The sequence below is a fragment of the Rutidosis leptorrhynchoides genome, chromosome 5 (assembly GCF_046630445.1).
Source record: "Rutidosis leptorrhynchoides isolate AG116_Rl617_1_P2 chromosome 5, CSIRO_AGI_Rlap_v1, whole genome shotgun sequence".
Lineage (NCBI taxonomy): Eukaryota > Viridiplantae > Streptophyta > Magnoliopsida > Asterales > Asteraceae > Rutidosis > Rutidosis leptorrhynchoides.
This window is the reverse complement of record NC_092337.1, coordinates 51,496,577-51,512,626: the sequence shown is the minus strand read 5'-3', so window position 1 is coordinate 51,512,626 and position 16,050 is coordinate 51,496,577. Positions and strand designations below refer to the sequence as shown.

The following is a 16,050-nucleotide window of genomic DNA, read 5'->3' as shown; positions in this document are numbered from 1 at the left end:
TTCATTGAATTGGCGTATTCGTCATTGATCATTGACGTTGTCAATGAAGTTAAAAACAATTTGGGGACTGAATTGTTTTTCATTATAGTTAGTGAAATTCCGCCGGGTGAGTATGAGTGTATACTAAAAGATGATTTCCCTTCTTTTAATCTGGCTACCTCTAATCGGGCTGTTTGTGAAGGCGATATAGTTCCAACAGGCGATGGAATTTGCTATTTTTCTATTGAATTGCAATTGGTTACTAGGGGCTTTGGGCCGAATTATCTTGTTAAATTAAACGAAGCATATGTGAAGGTAAAAAAACATATGCCTGTTGCTAATACCTCTTTTGTTTGTAATGTTGATCCAGTTTCAGAACTTGGTAATCTTACTGTTCTTCCAGAGGTTATTTTTGGTACTGTGCAATCTGATTTTGCAAGTGATAAAAATGTTATTCCGACTGTTTGTGATCCTTCGGGAGAAGTGTTGTCATGTCGTTGTATTGGTAACCGTGCGCGAAGAAATGCGAGAATGCTTAGAAATTTCGTCGAAGGAACAACGTATCGTTTGAATGCTTGTCTCGTAAGGCTTGTGTTCGTGATAGTAATGTTAATGCTCTTGTTTCATCTAGTTCGGTACCATGATCTATTTTGTCTCCGGGCACGGAATTGTTTGTTGGAAGTGTTCCCATTTCTTCCCCGTTTGAAGTTGTGTCGAGTTCGGTGGATATTAATTGAGACAAGGTTTCATCGATTAAACCAAATCTTCCGGCTTTCGAATCTGTTGAGGAACTCGTGAAAGCGTCTGTTGATGTAGATTTTGGCTTTGTTTTATCTCCAACTTGAAAACATCTACGACTTCTTTTAGTAAGAGTCAACATACTTTTATTAAGAATTAACATAATGAATGTTTAATTGTTAATGGGCAGTGCTCTGTTTCTATCCCCAATTCGGGCTCATCTGTGGCGATTCCCTTTTCTTGTGATGATTTTGGCCCAAATACATCTCATTTTAAGGGCCCAGCTGGTTTTGATGAGCTCGCTCCAAAATTGGACAAATCTACCGGTATAAAGCCAATTGTTTCAGAGTCGTGGTGGATGCGCTATTGTGATTCTTTTGTGGCCTTTAATAATGTGATGGACAATATGGAAGGTGTGCAAAAGGGTAGCGTCGTTAACTCCAATGCCCCATCTTCCGCTCCGGTGCAAATCAAGAAACCAAGAAAGGAAAGAAAGAAAAACCGGTCCAAAGTGCGGAAAAAGGGAGCTTTTGGCGTCTTTATCAAAGACGTTTGATTTCTTCGTGGCACGCACTTTTGGTATTTCTTCATACGGTTCTGTTGGTCGGGTTGCAGATGTATATTAATCTTTCGCTTTATTGGATTTATGTTTATTGTGATTCTTATTTCAAGCTATCCCGATCTAGTGGTATTGTTGTGAGCTAGGTTTGTGAGTTTCGTTTCGTTTAGTTTGTTAGCTCGTTAGTTTGGTTTGTAAGTTTTTTAAATGTTTCATTTTTAATGAATTTCCTTTATTAATAAATTGAGATTTGTTTATAAAGTTGCAGATTTCTTGACGGCTTCTCCTTTTCCGTAACGTTTTTTTCTTTTACGCCGTGACTTATGTGTCTAAGGATCAAGTACCGCTTTGATATGCTACTTTTGTCGACGATAACAATATTCTTCAACGCTCCAAATATTTTTTTTTTTACTATATTCTCCGTTTTTTCGGGGTTTGAAACCTAGTCAAGCTAGACGGCTCAGCCCCACGCTGATTATTGTTGGTTTATAGGAATAAGAATAGCATAACAGAATATAAATAAAACAAAAAAAGATTATATAACCAAAAGAACGACGCCCTTGAGCACTAAGGAATATTTGAGAAGGTGCATGTTTTTTTTTTAGATTCAAGATAAGAAAAATAAAAAATAAAAGTAAAATAGAAAAGCTAGGTGGCAAGATTAGATTATAAGAAGCGGATGACAAGCAACATAGTGAACATACACGGATGAGCATAAGATTTTTGGTTTTGATAAAAAACAAAAAATATGTATATAGATTATACAGAGATGACGACCAAAGAAAGGTTTGGTAAAAGATTTCCAAAAGAAATAACAATTTTAAGACATCGGCATATGATACTTTATTGACGGTAGCTTTTCGGTAGTTTTTTTTTTTTTTTTTTTTTTTTTTTTGGTGAACAGATAGAATGAATAACGAGAGGAAGATTTGACGGGCAGTATAGAGACAGCGGCTCAAGGTGGCCGACTAGGTTTCAGGATCAGACCTAAGCTCTGATTACCATGTTGAATAATAGAACCCGTGCCTTATTATTCATTATTCAAACGCTATTTATAGAATACACATAAACCCTAATAACTATTTAAACCCTAACTGACTCAGCTTACAATGCAATCAGGCTGGTCCCGATACTTCCTTTTTTTCAACTTGGGTGACAACATGGAGCACCCGGTCGAAAAAGTTGGTATGGAAATGAACTACTAGGCGATGTGTAATTATTCACCCTGAATCCAAACCACATTGTTCTGGTCACCCAAACCTCAGCTTCGGTACCGAACCTAAAGTTCATTCTACAGTTCGTTGAAAATTTCGCACAGGTCACTTTATCTCTCTTTCCTTCTCTCTTTGAATTCCTCTTCTTCTCGACCTCCTCGTTTATTATATTTCATCGATTCAAACCCTAATTATTCCGTTCATATACCTCCGATTTCAAGCTCTGTCCCTCATGTTGTAAGTAAGTTACCACACACTTTTTACATACTTCTATATCCGCATCTATATCTATATAAAGCTCAAAACCCTAATTTGTAGTATCATCTGAACAGTAACAGCCTTCTTAGTTTCATTTTTTGAAGGAATCGCCTTTACTTCTGTGCATCGTCTGCTGTTTTGATTTGGTGAATTGATTACTTATTTTGAAACTGAGGTGCAGAATACGTTTTGCAAATTTGAGCAGATTTTGCGTTTTGGTGAGCAATTATGTGTTTTTGTGCTGATTGATGGTTTAGCATGCGGTATGTTTTAAATTTCGTGTGGTTGTGCTCTTATGGCAGCTCTTGTACCTAGGGTCCAATTAAGGACCTGCACTTTTAATTTTGAGTGAGTATATCCATTTTTTTTGGAGTTAGTATTAAGCCACAAATGCTTACTTAGGTACAGATTATTGGTGTTTATCTATATAAAGACTAGAGGCTGATAACGTAGGTTACTTGGGTTATGAGATTGTGTGTGTTCGAGCTAGGGGAAACAGTAGCTAACCTTTAGAGAGTTGATATGATTCGACACCACAGTTGATAGTTTTACCAAATGGTTAGATATAATTTTATATTTTATCTAGGTATATTAAATATTAATATTATGTGCTACCTATTTATCTAGTTTGAGTTTAAAATCTGAAAATATAATTTGAAGTTGATGTGCCATATATGTGTTTCTGTGGGTTTAGGTTATAACTTATAAGTGAAGCAGGATCGTCTGAATTATGAACAGTTAAGGATGCTGACAGGAAATTTTTCATAAAATATTTGGTGAGCTGGACAGCTATATCTAATTAGTAATCACAATTTGAGTACGAAGGTTTAGTGTTAGTTAATTGCAATGTTATTGACTTAATGCTCTATTGCCCTTGCAAAAAGGTGACAAAAGTTGAATGGAGTGGTATGACAAAATTGTTGTGTTCTGTATAGAGATGCTATGTTATATCATTGGTTGACAAGGTTACTTAGTTGGAAAGTTACGCACAACACGACTTTCATTTCTTACTTTGTGAAAGCTGTGGTATGTAGAATCTGCAAGATGTAGACATTTGACCTAAACTACCCTTTATGTCTATAGAAGGTATATGTGTGTATATTTTGATATGTTAAATATTTAATATATTTAATATTTAATATTAATATAGTTTGGAATATTGTTACGTTTATGTGTGAAGTTAAAATTCGACATATGTTGCGGTCCTTAGTAGCTGAATAGTAATTTTTAATTAATGTCCATTGTAGAACAAAGTATTTCACTATAAGAAACACACAAGGGGTGCTCTCCGCCTTTGAGTCTTTATAGAACCGAACAAAGATGCTATTAGACGTGATATAATTCTCATTTCACTCCTAGATACCTATAACTGGCGGGCTAATTCCTTGAGCTTTTTTCCTTTCCATAATGGTTTATCAGGCCATCCTTGGCCTAAAGAGAAATGTTAGTATTTGTGGGACCTTTAGAGTAGCATATCTGATTATGTACACGTGTCTATGAATGTTAACATTCTTTGATGATTTTTTTTTGTGAGGTATAGCTCTAATTGATGAATAACATATCCAAAATCGGTAATATATATCATGGATAAGGTTTTCCCCGTTCAGGCTACCCGGGGAAAGGGATTATTTTTTACTCAGATATACACGGCTTATTTGGGTATCCCGTGACTGTTTCGAACTCTTTTCCCGGGCAACCCCAAAGATATGCTTTCAATGATCTTAAGTCCTCTTGGAGTCTTGGTAATATTTATTATGGTGAGATGATTTACACCCACCCCACCCCCGACCACGCACACACACCACACAAAAAAAATTGCTTCCCCTTTCATCACTCTTCAGCATACATATTACATATACATGTTTATATACATATATCTACTTCTACTTATATATAAAGGATTTACCTTTTCACCTTAATTCCCTTCAAAATTTAGAGATTGAAAATCACTTTCATGGAAAGTTTTCTTAAATAAACTAATTATCATGTATTAGGAGTAATTTCTAGCAAATATAACGATAAATACACATGCAAGTACCTACTAGCAGCGTCCCTGCGCACAACATCGGGACAAATAATTCGTCATCGATCCACACATTCAGTTGTTTATCTAACTCATAAGAGAAATGTTAGTATTTGTGGGACCTTTAGAGTAGCATATCTGATTATGTACACGTGTCTATGAATGTTAACATTCTTTGATGATTTGTTTTTGTGAGATATAGCTCTAATTGATGAATAACATATCCAAAATCGGTAATAAATATCATGGATAAGGTTTTCCCCGTTCAGGCTACCCGGGGAAAGGGATTATTTTTTACTCAGATGTACACGGCTTATTTGGGTATCCCGTGACTGTTTCGAACTCTTTTACCGGGCAACCCCAAAGATATGCTTTCAATGATTATAAGACCTCTTGGAGTCTTGGTAATATTTATTGTGGTGAGATGATTTACACCCACCCCACCCCCCGACCACACACACACACCCCACACCACACAAAAAGAATTGCTTCGCTTTTGATCACTCTTCAGCATACATATTACATATATATGTTTATATACATATATCTACTTCTACTTATATTATAAAGGATTTACCTTTTCACCTTAATTCCCTTCAAAATTTAGAGATTGAAAATCACTTTCATGGAAAGTTTTCTTAAATAAACTAATTATCATGTATTAGGAGTAATTTCTAGCAAATATAACGATAAATACACATGCAAGTATCTACTAGCAGCGTCCTTGCCCACAACATCGGGACAAATAATTCGTCATCGATCCACACATTCAGTTGTTTATCTAACTCATAAGAGAAATGTTAGTATTTGTGGGACCTTTAGAGTAGCATATCTGATTATGTACACGTGTCTATGAATGTTAACATTCTTTGATGATTTTTTTTTGTGAGATATAGCTTTAATTGATGAATAACATATCCAAAATCGGTAATATATATCATGGATAAGGTTTTCCCCGTTCAGGTTACCCGGCGAAAGGGATTATTTTTTACTCAGATGTACACGGCTTATTTGGGTATCCCGTGACTGTTTCGAACTCTTTTCCCGGGCAACCCCAAAGATATGCTTTCAATGATCTTAAGACCTCTTGGAGTCCTGGTAATATTTATTGTGGTGAGATGATTTACACCCACCCCACCCCCCGACCACACACACACACCACACAAAAAAAATTGCTTCCCCTTTGATCACTCTTCAGCATACATATTACATATACATGTTTATATACATATATCTACTTCTACTTATATTATAAAGGATTTACCTTTTCACCTTAATTCCCTTCAAAATTTAGAGATTGGAAATCACTTTCATGGAAAGTTTTCTTAAATAAACTAATTATCATGTATCAGGAGTAATTTCTAGCAAATATAACGATAAATATACATGCAAGTATCTACTAGCAGCGTCCCTGCGCACAACATCGGGACAAATAATTCGTCATCGATCCACACATTCAGTTGTTTATCTAACTCATAAGTATTAATATCATTATTTCTTGGTTAGTGGTAACATAACACATTTCATTGGATATTTGTTGATTAAAAACGTCAGAATATGCTTGTAAGATTTGATAAATGATTTATCTCTCTCATTTATCATACTATATGTAAAGTTACCAATTCTCTATATATTTTCCTATTTATTTGATCGTGCATGCAAGTCAAATTTCATGTATATTAGACAGATTAAGAGAGTATAAATGTTTAGCGTAATTTTATTCTGTAGTCGAGTCTGATTATAAGACCAGATAAAAATGCTTTATATCTGTTAGAGATTAGGGATAGAGATTAGAGATAGAGATGTATTTATATTTGTTTCCGCGCTTATATAATGATAATTATGCGAAATAGTAGCCTGCTTCTTTGCGTGGACACTGTCACTCAACATGAAGTATATGGTTCTTTTTTACTACAACTACACAGCTGATTGATTATTCACACATTTGAACTTTATTTTCAGGGTTATGCCATAAGGTTGGTTAACTTGATTGAAGTGTGATACCTTTATTACCTGATTACAATGCTAACGCTAGACTAGAAACACATCTGGGACTCCAAATAACTTGATATCAAGGTCGAGGTGGTGCACTTTATATTTTGCATACTTTTAGAAGGTGAACTTACCAGACCTTCTTTAAGCCTAAAATCTTGGGACCCAAATCATTAATGCCTGGCAACGGTGTTGGGGATAGGGTCCATAACTTCTTTGCACAAGACAACCTGTCCCAGAGTCCGCAATCTCAGAATTTGGATGGGAATTGGACCTTAAACGAGAGTTCATTGGTTGGTAATCAGAAACAGTTTAGCGTGTCCGATTCCAGTCCAAGAAACTACAGTCCACAACATTCAGGTAGAACAGTTATCTCTTAAGTGCAAGTTTTGGAAGTTACTCAGACATTTGCAAGTAATTTCAATGTTAATCATTTTCAGTTTCTCGTCGTCTAGGCTAGTTATATAATAGTTGGACTGTTCGGACGGGTTAGGTAACAGACTGTGACGGGCTCTGTTCAGAATGAGTTAAAAAATTTTATACGTGTCAAAACTGGGCTGATTCACTAATACTTTTTGTCTGTAGCTTTTGAAGTTCTATAAATATCCATATATCAATTTTGGTTATGGAAACTGTATACTTAAACCAATAATCTATTTGTTTTTAATTAAAAAATGAGTTAAGAGTCTGTAGCATTTAATTACACTTTTGGTCACCTACAGGCTGCTTAAACCACTATTCGTATTCCCCACCTATTTTTTGGAGCTCACCAGGTTGACCTTTAAGTAGAACTAATCAGAATCAGCCCATTTATAGGTAGATGCATTGAGAAGGTTGCATATGGTTTAGACATTATCATATGCTTACTCTGCTCTATATTTATCCTCACTTATATTCATGCATAAGCAGAATCTGTGACGGGACACAGGAGTCAACGCGTTCCGGATCCACATATATTTAACATTGCACAAACAAGTGCAAAGCCAGAGTTTGCTAGAAGTCTGTCTCAGTCTCATAATGAACTGCCGAACTCGAATGGCTACATGTATGGACGTCAAAATATTCAAACGAGGCCAGAGGAAGCAAATTTTTTTGGAGTGGATTCAGAATATGGTCGGAATAATATGAACCAGAGGGGCTTTTCATTCTATGAGTCCCAACACGAACCTGTTTCTGAACAACCTTCAAAAAACCCTTTTAGATCAGAGACTTCTGAGGCCCAAGGTAGTTTTGATCTTTTTGGTGGTCAACATCAGACGAATAGCCAATATCCCGGTTTTCTACAACTGCCTCAACAACAGTCGGGATTTGGTGACATACAGCAATTGCAGCAGCAACTCATGGTCAGGAAGATGCAAGAAGTTCAAAGGCAACAAGAGCTTCAACGACAAGATCTTCAAAGGCATCAAGAGCTTCAGCGGCAGCAAGAGCTTCAACGGCAGCAAGAGCTTCAACAGCAGCAAGAGTTTCAACGGCAGCAAGACCTTCAAAGGCAGCAAGAGCTTCAACGGCAGCATGAGCTTCAACAGCAGCATGAGTTTCAACGGCAGCATGAGCTTCAAAAGCAACAGGAGCTTCGAAGGCAAGAGGAAATTCGACAACGAAATTCTTTAAACCAAGCTGCTTCCTTTGCTAGACAAAACACATCTGGAAGCCCTGCACACGGGCCCATTAACGGTAATCAACATTCTGTTTCTTCAGGTTATGGTTGGACCACACCTGCACCAGGTAACACAAACTGGCTGCAACGTGCTTCTCCAGCCATGCAACCTGAGCAGGGTCAGCCACAGCGGTCCATGGGTTTTTTACAACAGCAGGTTGAACCATCTTTATATGGGGTTCCTGTCTCTACCTCAAGAGGGCATCCAAACCAACATCCTCATAACAATTCATTTTCTGGTAATAATCATGCGGCGATTCAAGAACAGCATATGGTTCCGGGTAAAGGTTTATTTGGCAACACATTTGGTCACGGGTCAAACATCCGGGTGAATACGGACCACATTCAGCAACAAAATGGCCCACAAATTACACCTGTGCTAGAATCCACTACGGATATGATACAGAACAATGCTCGAACAGATGCTACATCTTTGGATCCTGATGAAGAGAAGATTTTGTTTGGTTCAGATGATCTTTTTGGCGGTGGAGTTTCGAGTTTGTTGGATGATAATGAATTTTCGGTTGGTTTGCCGTCTCTTCAGAGTGGTAGCTGGAGTGCTCTTATGCAATCTGCAGTTGCAGAAGCTACTAGCAGTGATGTAGGCTTACTTCAGAAACCCAAACTGCTACCTGTCAAACACACGTCATCATATGCAGACAGTGAGAAACATCAAAAAGCTTCGGGCAATATTAACAATCCAAATGAGCAAGTGAACCAATATTCTTTAGGAGGAAACAATTGGTTAAACCACGGCGCTCTACAAAAGGCAGATGCTGAAGAAAATCAACTAAATGCAAATTCTTTGCCAGGTCAGCGGACTTCTCAGAATTATGGAAGAAGCCAGCCAGTTTATAAACAAGATCAGTCGAGTGCGACCGAGTCTGTTCCACCTTTCATGAACACTGGATTCAATATGAATGTAAATGTAAATCACAATTTGTTGCAGCGATCTCAATATAATGATCAGAAGGGAGTAGCACCGAGTATACTGAATTTAAGCAACTTGCAGGGTGGTAACTTCCCAAACCAATTCGCACCGAACAATCATAACCTTAATATGTGGAAAAATGTTGATTCGTCTGTTAATTCTAAAGGGGGCGAGAACTCGGATAAATCTAGGGGTCTTTTTAATAAGGGTCCCCAGGTATCTGAATCATCTTTTAATAGCTCTGATAAGGACGATTTAAAGATGCACGAGATAGAAAGCAACGGTAGAAGGGAGAACTCTAATGATAGCTACAGGTCCAGTTCATCTCAAAATCCTAATACTGTTAGCTTGAGGGAAAAGCATTCACCGGATGTTGTTGACCCGAGAACAAAACAAAGTTTATCTAATCAGGCTAGCCTAAGGACGCCTGGTCCCCGGAAGTTTCAGTATCATCCGATGGGAAATGTTGAAGAAGATGTTGGAACGCCATTTGGAACAAGACAAGGTGCTAACTTAAAGGCTATGTTCATGCAGCAGTCACGAGGATTGGGAGGTCAAGATCAAGGCAGTTTTGGACACACCAAAACTAGTGGGCAGGTTTGTTAATTTTTGCTGGCATTTACTAAATGAGTTAATTGCAGTTATGTTATATCTGTAATAAGACAGGCCGGGAAAGTAAAAAAATCAGTTAAAAAGAAACTGGGTTGAATGTGAAGAAAGTTACCAATACTTTTCTTGAATTCCACATTTCAACCTCCCAAATCATTTTCTTAGAAAATGGATTATTATTGAAATGGTATAGTTTTTGTGATCATGTATGATAGTTATTGTATATTTTCTTTAGATGGCATAAAAAAAATGTTACGGTTCTACCTTTTTTTTGACTCGTATCGAATAATTGCCCATTTTGATGAAAACTGTCAATTTTGCCATCTATAGTGCATTTGAAACCGTTTATATAATTCTATCTCCATACTTCTATACTAATACTTACAAACATATTCAAATGCATTTGTGTTTTCCATTTTAAGTACGTATTAAGCCTTCAATCATTCTTGATATAGAAATGTGCAATTTCTACTCTTTCATTACATCCAGGTATTTAAAAGTTGCTCATTTTCTCTACAACTATGTCACGCTTCCATCAACGATTCATAATCATGACTAAATCATTGAAAAAATAGAAAATGACATAACTTTATGACCAAACCAATTTCATAGGGCATTTTTTTTTTGTTTTCCAGTATGCTGCTTGGGTATTTAGCCAGTTATGATGATGAAATCAGTGTTCTTTTTTCAGGATTACACAAGTAAGCTTGAAGGAGTTTCTAAAGGATCTGATGATATGCGTTTCAAGGGCATGATTCCTGGCCATGTGCCTAGCATGTTTACTTCCCATGAAAAAGTCGCAGGTTTATCGACATCTGATAATGCTTTCCAATCTAGGTATTTTTGAGTTATCAAGTTCCTTATTTTACGACCTTTGAAACAACATCAAAGAAAGTGCGAGTACTTGTTCCATTTGTTCATTTTTTTTTATTGTTAAATTGACCAGTCAGAATATGTTGGAGCTTCTTCATAAGGTAGATCAATCAAAAGACCATGTGATTGCAAGGCACCTAAACTCCACGGAACGAAATATGTCGTCAGAGATGCCTGAACCAGCAAGTTCTGAAGGATCTTTCGGTGGCCACCAGAGAAGTCAGTCCTCCAACTCTCAGGGGATCGGTTTACAACTTGGTCCGCCTTCACAACGGTTAATGGCTATGCAGACTGTTAAACCTAATTCTTTGAGTCATGCCCAAGTCTCTGCTGAATCAAGCAGCAAGGGTCATGCCGAACCGTCTCCTTTTCCTTCTTTCCAGGAAACATCAAATGGTGAATTCAAGAACGAAAGGAGTATATCAGGTCAAAGTGAAAGTCAAACTGCTGAGCGTAAGATGATAAACAACTTCTCTGCAGCTTTAAGTACCGATCATATTGAATCAAGAAGTCAGCCTCCAAACCCTCCAACAGCAGCTTTAAGTACTGATCATAATAATGCTGCATCAAGTGAAAGAGAGCAAGTTTCACGATCAATGAAAGAGGAGAAGATATCTGCCTCTCAGCCTCCTGCTAATTCTGGTAAATCTCAACAAGGTGCGTATTCAAAAATGTTGCCTAAGGCATGGTCGAATCTCCAAAATCAACAAATGTTTTCAGCATCTCAAGCTCGTACAAGCCAATTAAATATTGTGGAATCAACTTCGTTAGCTCGGCAAAATGCACAGGAACGAGATACAGAAAAGAGAGGGAATAGTTTGATAACTGAAAAGGTTGACTGTGGTCAAACGATGAAAGGTTCGGTAGCAGGCAATGACTCCATGAATATGTCATTTGATCATTCATCTCTTAAACCGGATGCATCTCAAACAGAACTTGAAGTGTTCGGTCGTTCTCTTAAAGCAAATAATTTAAATCAACAGTATTCATTAATGAACCAAATGAAGGCTATAAAAAATGCGAACAATGACCCAAATGACAGGGTTTTCAAGAGATTTAAAGACTCGGACAACTTATTGGGTGGTCAACAAGGTCAACGATTAATAGTGCCAGCAGATAATGTTCAGCGTGCTTCTAAAGATGTAACTGTGTCTGATCAGAATGGATCTCAAAGTGGCATTTCTTGCAACATCATGAAGCCTGATAAAATTGAGCACGAGTCCCCTCAGATGGGGCTGCCTCGGTTTAATCAATATGGAACGGTTAAAGGTGGTAAGATGTTACAACAATCAGATGCTTTAAGGACTGTAGAACAGCCATTTACCATTGGGAAAGTTTCTGGTTGTTTGGATACAACTCGTGAATTAAAGGAGCAAGCAAGTGCTGCAGCTGATACCATTCAGGGCAGTCTTATATTGAAAACAGCGCTTCCATCGCATATGGTTGTTGAGCAATTTACCACCCCTTCACTCCACACAAATATCAGTGCCCAAAACTTGGTTACCTTGAGATCAACCAAACGCGAGCGTTCTATGGCTGAACTTCGTTCTTGGCTTAAGGAAGTGTCGGGGGGTCTTAGAAATCTTCAAGGCATCTGGTACGTAAGAAAGGGATACATACTTTGATTTTGGTTAATAGGGGTGGGAATAATGGGCGGGTATTTAAATTGAATTTTTGGTAAAAAGTGGTGACTTTTTGTTACGGGTAAAATGGGGCTGGTTGAACCTACACACACAAAAGGTAAATAACCATGCAATGCATGATAATATTATATTATTATTATTTATACCAAAAGGCTTATAGCCTGGCGGTATTCGACGAGTCTTTCAACCAAAGAAGTTGAGGGTCCAAGCCCCGTCATGGGTATATTGGTGAATTAATAGGTGTTGGGCGTGTGAATTATCATCATCATCATTAATAAGATATAAGATATATAATACTTTAAAGTTTACACAAAGTCCTGATAGATAAGTATACATGCACAAAGTTTTAACCAGTTATCTTAAGTTTACAGTCTAGATATTATGCGTTTGATAATATGTATTCACGTATTTGTACACACAAACATACACAATCTCTTGCCCGAGGTCATCCGGGTTCTCTCTACCCTAGGGTAGGGTAGTGGACCGTCCACGTCTCACCTTCCCCTTGTATTTTTTTTTTTTTGTATGATTGTGTATTGTTTTTTAATAAATCAAATTTTATGGTTTGCTAGATAATGCAATCAATTAAAAAAAAATTTATTACATAAATCAATAAGTTATACAAACATAAATATAAATAATCAACTAATCTAAGAAAATACCCCGTTGACTCATATTCCATGTGGCAATTTGGTGCTTTCGTTTTTATTGACCAGTCCATCGAAGAAGTTCTTGAGTTAAGTGTCCTAAGAGAATAAGAAGTTTCATGCACTAAAAGCTAACTTTTGGCGATTTTCCATTTTTGACCAGTTTCCTTCTAATCTAATTTTTTAATTTGATATAAGCTGAATTGATCCATTCATAAGTAATTGGGTTGAAGTTATTACGTCACATATTCGCCCTTATATTTATTTATTATACTAAGTTGCACGCTCTCCTTCATCAATATTGCTTTGTTAACCTGTTGTTTGGACTATTTTACCTGCAGCACCGCTTCGATGAACTGGTCTAATGAAATCAAGCGATTGATGGAAAAGGCATGATATCTCACGTGCTGTTTTTTCATGTTCTTGTGACATTTTTGTAGTTTCTAACAATCATACGGTGGTGACAGATTGATGATGATGGGGAAGTAATTGAAGATATGCCGAGACAAAAAAGACGTATTATTTTGGCAACACAGCTAATGCAGCAACTGTTCCCCCCACCCCCAGGCGCTGTTTTGTCAACAGATGGTACTTCAAGCTACGAGAGTGTGGCCTTTCATGCTGCTCGACAGGCACTCGGAGATGCTTGCAACCTAGTTTCTCATAGTGGATCAAATCTGTAAGAAAGATTCGATATATTTCGAGTTTTTAAATTTTTAGACTCTAGTAAATCTGACTATTGTTTATCCATGTAAATACAGCCTCTGTGATAAAAGCAGAGAATCTGAGAGACACGAAGATCATCGTATCTCTGAAGTTGTGGAAGAGTGTTCGAGTAAAACTAATAGGCTAGAAAGTGATTTTTCAAGGTAACTAACTTTGCTTCTCTTAGGATTTTGTTTCCACATGCTTTTTATAGTGAATCATCAAAATATCATTATGCATGCTTCATATTAGACAATGATGGTGTGTTCAATTAACTAGGTTATAGCATTACATCCATAATGAGGCAATTTAAATAATAGTGATTTCGGGTCAAGTTTTATGCTTGATCTGACTACTGATTAGGGTTAATTCATGCATCATTAAAGAACCTTCTCCTTGAATTTAGGCCATTTTGTAGAGAAAGGTGCCTCTCCAAAGCAAGGTTGCAAAAGTCGCTATCGGGGAGTACTCGGTCGGGACTTTTTAGGGAGTACTCGGCAACTCGGGGAGTACTCGGATGGTGACCAAATTTGACTTTGACCGACATTGTCTGAGTTTTGACCAATTTTAACTTATTTCCTTGGTAATCCTGAGTTTTGGCCTCGTTTTGACCGATTTTCTGATTAATCGCGAGTTTTGGCCGAGTTGGACCGATTTTTGACCAAGTTTGACCAAGTTCTCACTGAGTTGCAAAAACCCAGTACTCGCCAAGTAATTCTGAGTTTTGCAATACTGATCCAAAGCACGCTGATTATGTGTACTGTTTTTTTTTTTAATACTTATTTTCAAGGCTGGCGTTTTACATAGTTCTTGTTTATTGATCTATGTACGTTTGGCAGGCTGGACAAGAAAGCATCGATATTGGATTTGAGAGTGGAATGTGAAGATCTTGAAAAGTTCTCTATTATCAACCGTTTTGCCAAATTCCACGGAAGGGGGCAAGCAGACGGTGAAGCTTCATCATCTGATGCGGCTGCAAACGCTCCGAAAGCTGTTCCTCAGAGATACGTTACCGCAGTTCAATTACCCAGGAATCTTCCGGAGAGGGTACAATGTCTGTCACTATGATCTCTAATTATTTGATATTACTCCTCATTACCTTCGATCCCTCGTGGTCATTTTTTCTTGCACTTAACGTGCACAATGGGACCCGCGTTTATGGAGAATGCAGGAGGTAAATGATCATAAAACAAAATGATCGGCAGTTTGCCTTTTGCCGTCAGGTTGCACATTCGTGAGAAATACATTCACGAGGGGTAAATGCGTAACTGAATAGATCAGCCCATTAGTTAGCAAGATTCCTTTATAAGTAGATAAAATGCTCTAAATCTCAGTTATAATGTATTAAAATATATATATTTGGCTGCAATATATCGAAGTTCGCTAAATGCTTTCTAAGTCGCATGTTATTGATCTTTGCGTCTTAAGCAGGGGCGGACCATAGAAGGGTCAACCAGGTGGGCCGCCCCCGACGACCCAAAATTTTCTCATTGTATCTATGTAATAAAGTTCGACGTTTAGTGTATTCATATTTTAAAAGTTGACATTTCGCCCTGTTCTTTTTTACAAATTTTTTGTCGGAAAAAATTCCTGAACCCGCCATCGGTCTTTAGTGGATTTACATTTTAATACCCTCGTATTTCCAACAAGTTAGAACTTTGAAATAGATGTGAAAGTCGCCTTCAAGAAAACTGAATGGGAGATATTGAAAGTGGGGGTGTTTGCCTTTTAGTTTTGGCGCTGATATCATCTGCGTATCATTTGAGTTGTGTCAACAGCAGTTTCGGTTATCTGTAGCCTAGTCCTCGAAAAGGCAATGCTCAAACTTATAGTTGTACACACCGTAGTGTTATTGCTCTGAGAAATCTCGACGTAGTGAAGAAGTTTATTGTTTTTTTGTTTGTTATTGGATGGAGAAATTGTATTAACCTTACAGGTTGTTAGGTTAAGATTCAGAAGTTTTTATTCGGTTAGATCCGATTTCATGTTTTTTTCTAACAAACTTATAGTTGTTTTTTTATTGGAGCCTTGGAGGTCTTCAACACCCCCCCCCCCCCCCCCCCCCCCCTCCTCCTCCTCCCACCCCACCCCACCCCACCCCCCACCCCCCCACCCCCCACCCAAACCAAACAAAAAAAAAAAAGATACGTCTTGTCCACATATGTCTATTCTTTAACACTTGTATATAAACCTTATATATGATACAGACTAGCAGTGTT

The 16,050-nt window shown here is 37.5% G+C and overlaps 1 protein-coding gene across 4 annotated transcripts; it reads left to right on the top strand.

The window, feature by feature from the left end:
* Positions 1-2,626: 2,626 nt before the first annotated feature.
* Positions 2,627-15,380, top strand: LOC139847101 (uncharacterized). 4 transcript variants are annotated; one of them, XM_071836705.1, is made up of 9 exons: positions 2,627-2,731; positions 6,734-7,123; positions 7,673-9,951; positions 10,655-10,800; positions 10,910-12,433; positions 13,468-13,516; positions 13,594-13,805; positions 13,888-13,995; positions 14,671-15,380. In XM_071836705.1, the coding sequence occupies exons 2-9, from the start codon at positions 6,940-6,942 to the stop codon at positions 14,897-14,899; spliced, it is 4,731 nt and encodes a 1,576-aa protein (XP_071692806.1). In that variant the 5' UTR covers positions 2,627-2,731; positions 6,734-6,939; the 3' UTR covers positions 14,900-15,380. The 4 variants fall into 4 exon arrangements, with proteins under 4 accessions (XP_071692806.1, XP_071692807.1, XP_071692808.1 ...); XM_071836706.1 differs by having other exon boundaries at positions 2,631-2,727; XM_071836707.1 differs by lacking the exon at positions 2,627-2,731 and adding an exon at positions 2,878-2,966.
* Positions 15,381-16,050: the final 670 nt, after the last annotated feature.

Coding starts and splice junctions, on each gene's coding strand:
- LOC139847101 (XM_071836705.1), top strand. CDS start 6,940: ATGCCTGGCAACGGTGTTGGGGATAGGGTCCATAACTTCTTTGCACAA. Junction 7,124..7,672: donor CTACAGTCCACAACATTCAG/GTAGAACAGTTA, acceptor ATGCATAAGCAG/AATCTGTGACGGGACACAGG. Junction 13,517..13,593: donor TCAAGCGATTGATGGAAAAG/GCATGATATCTC, acceptor CGGTGGTGACAG/ATTGATGATGATGGGGAAGT.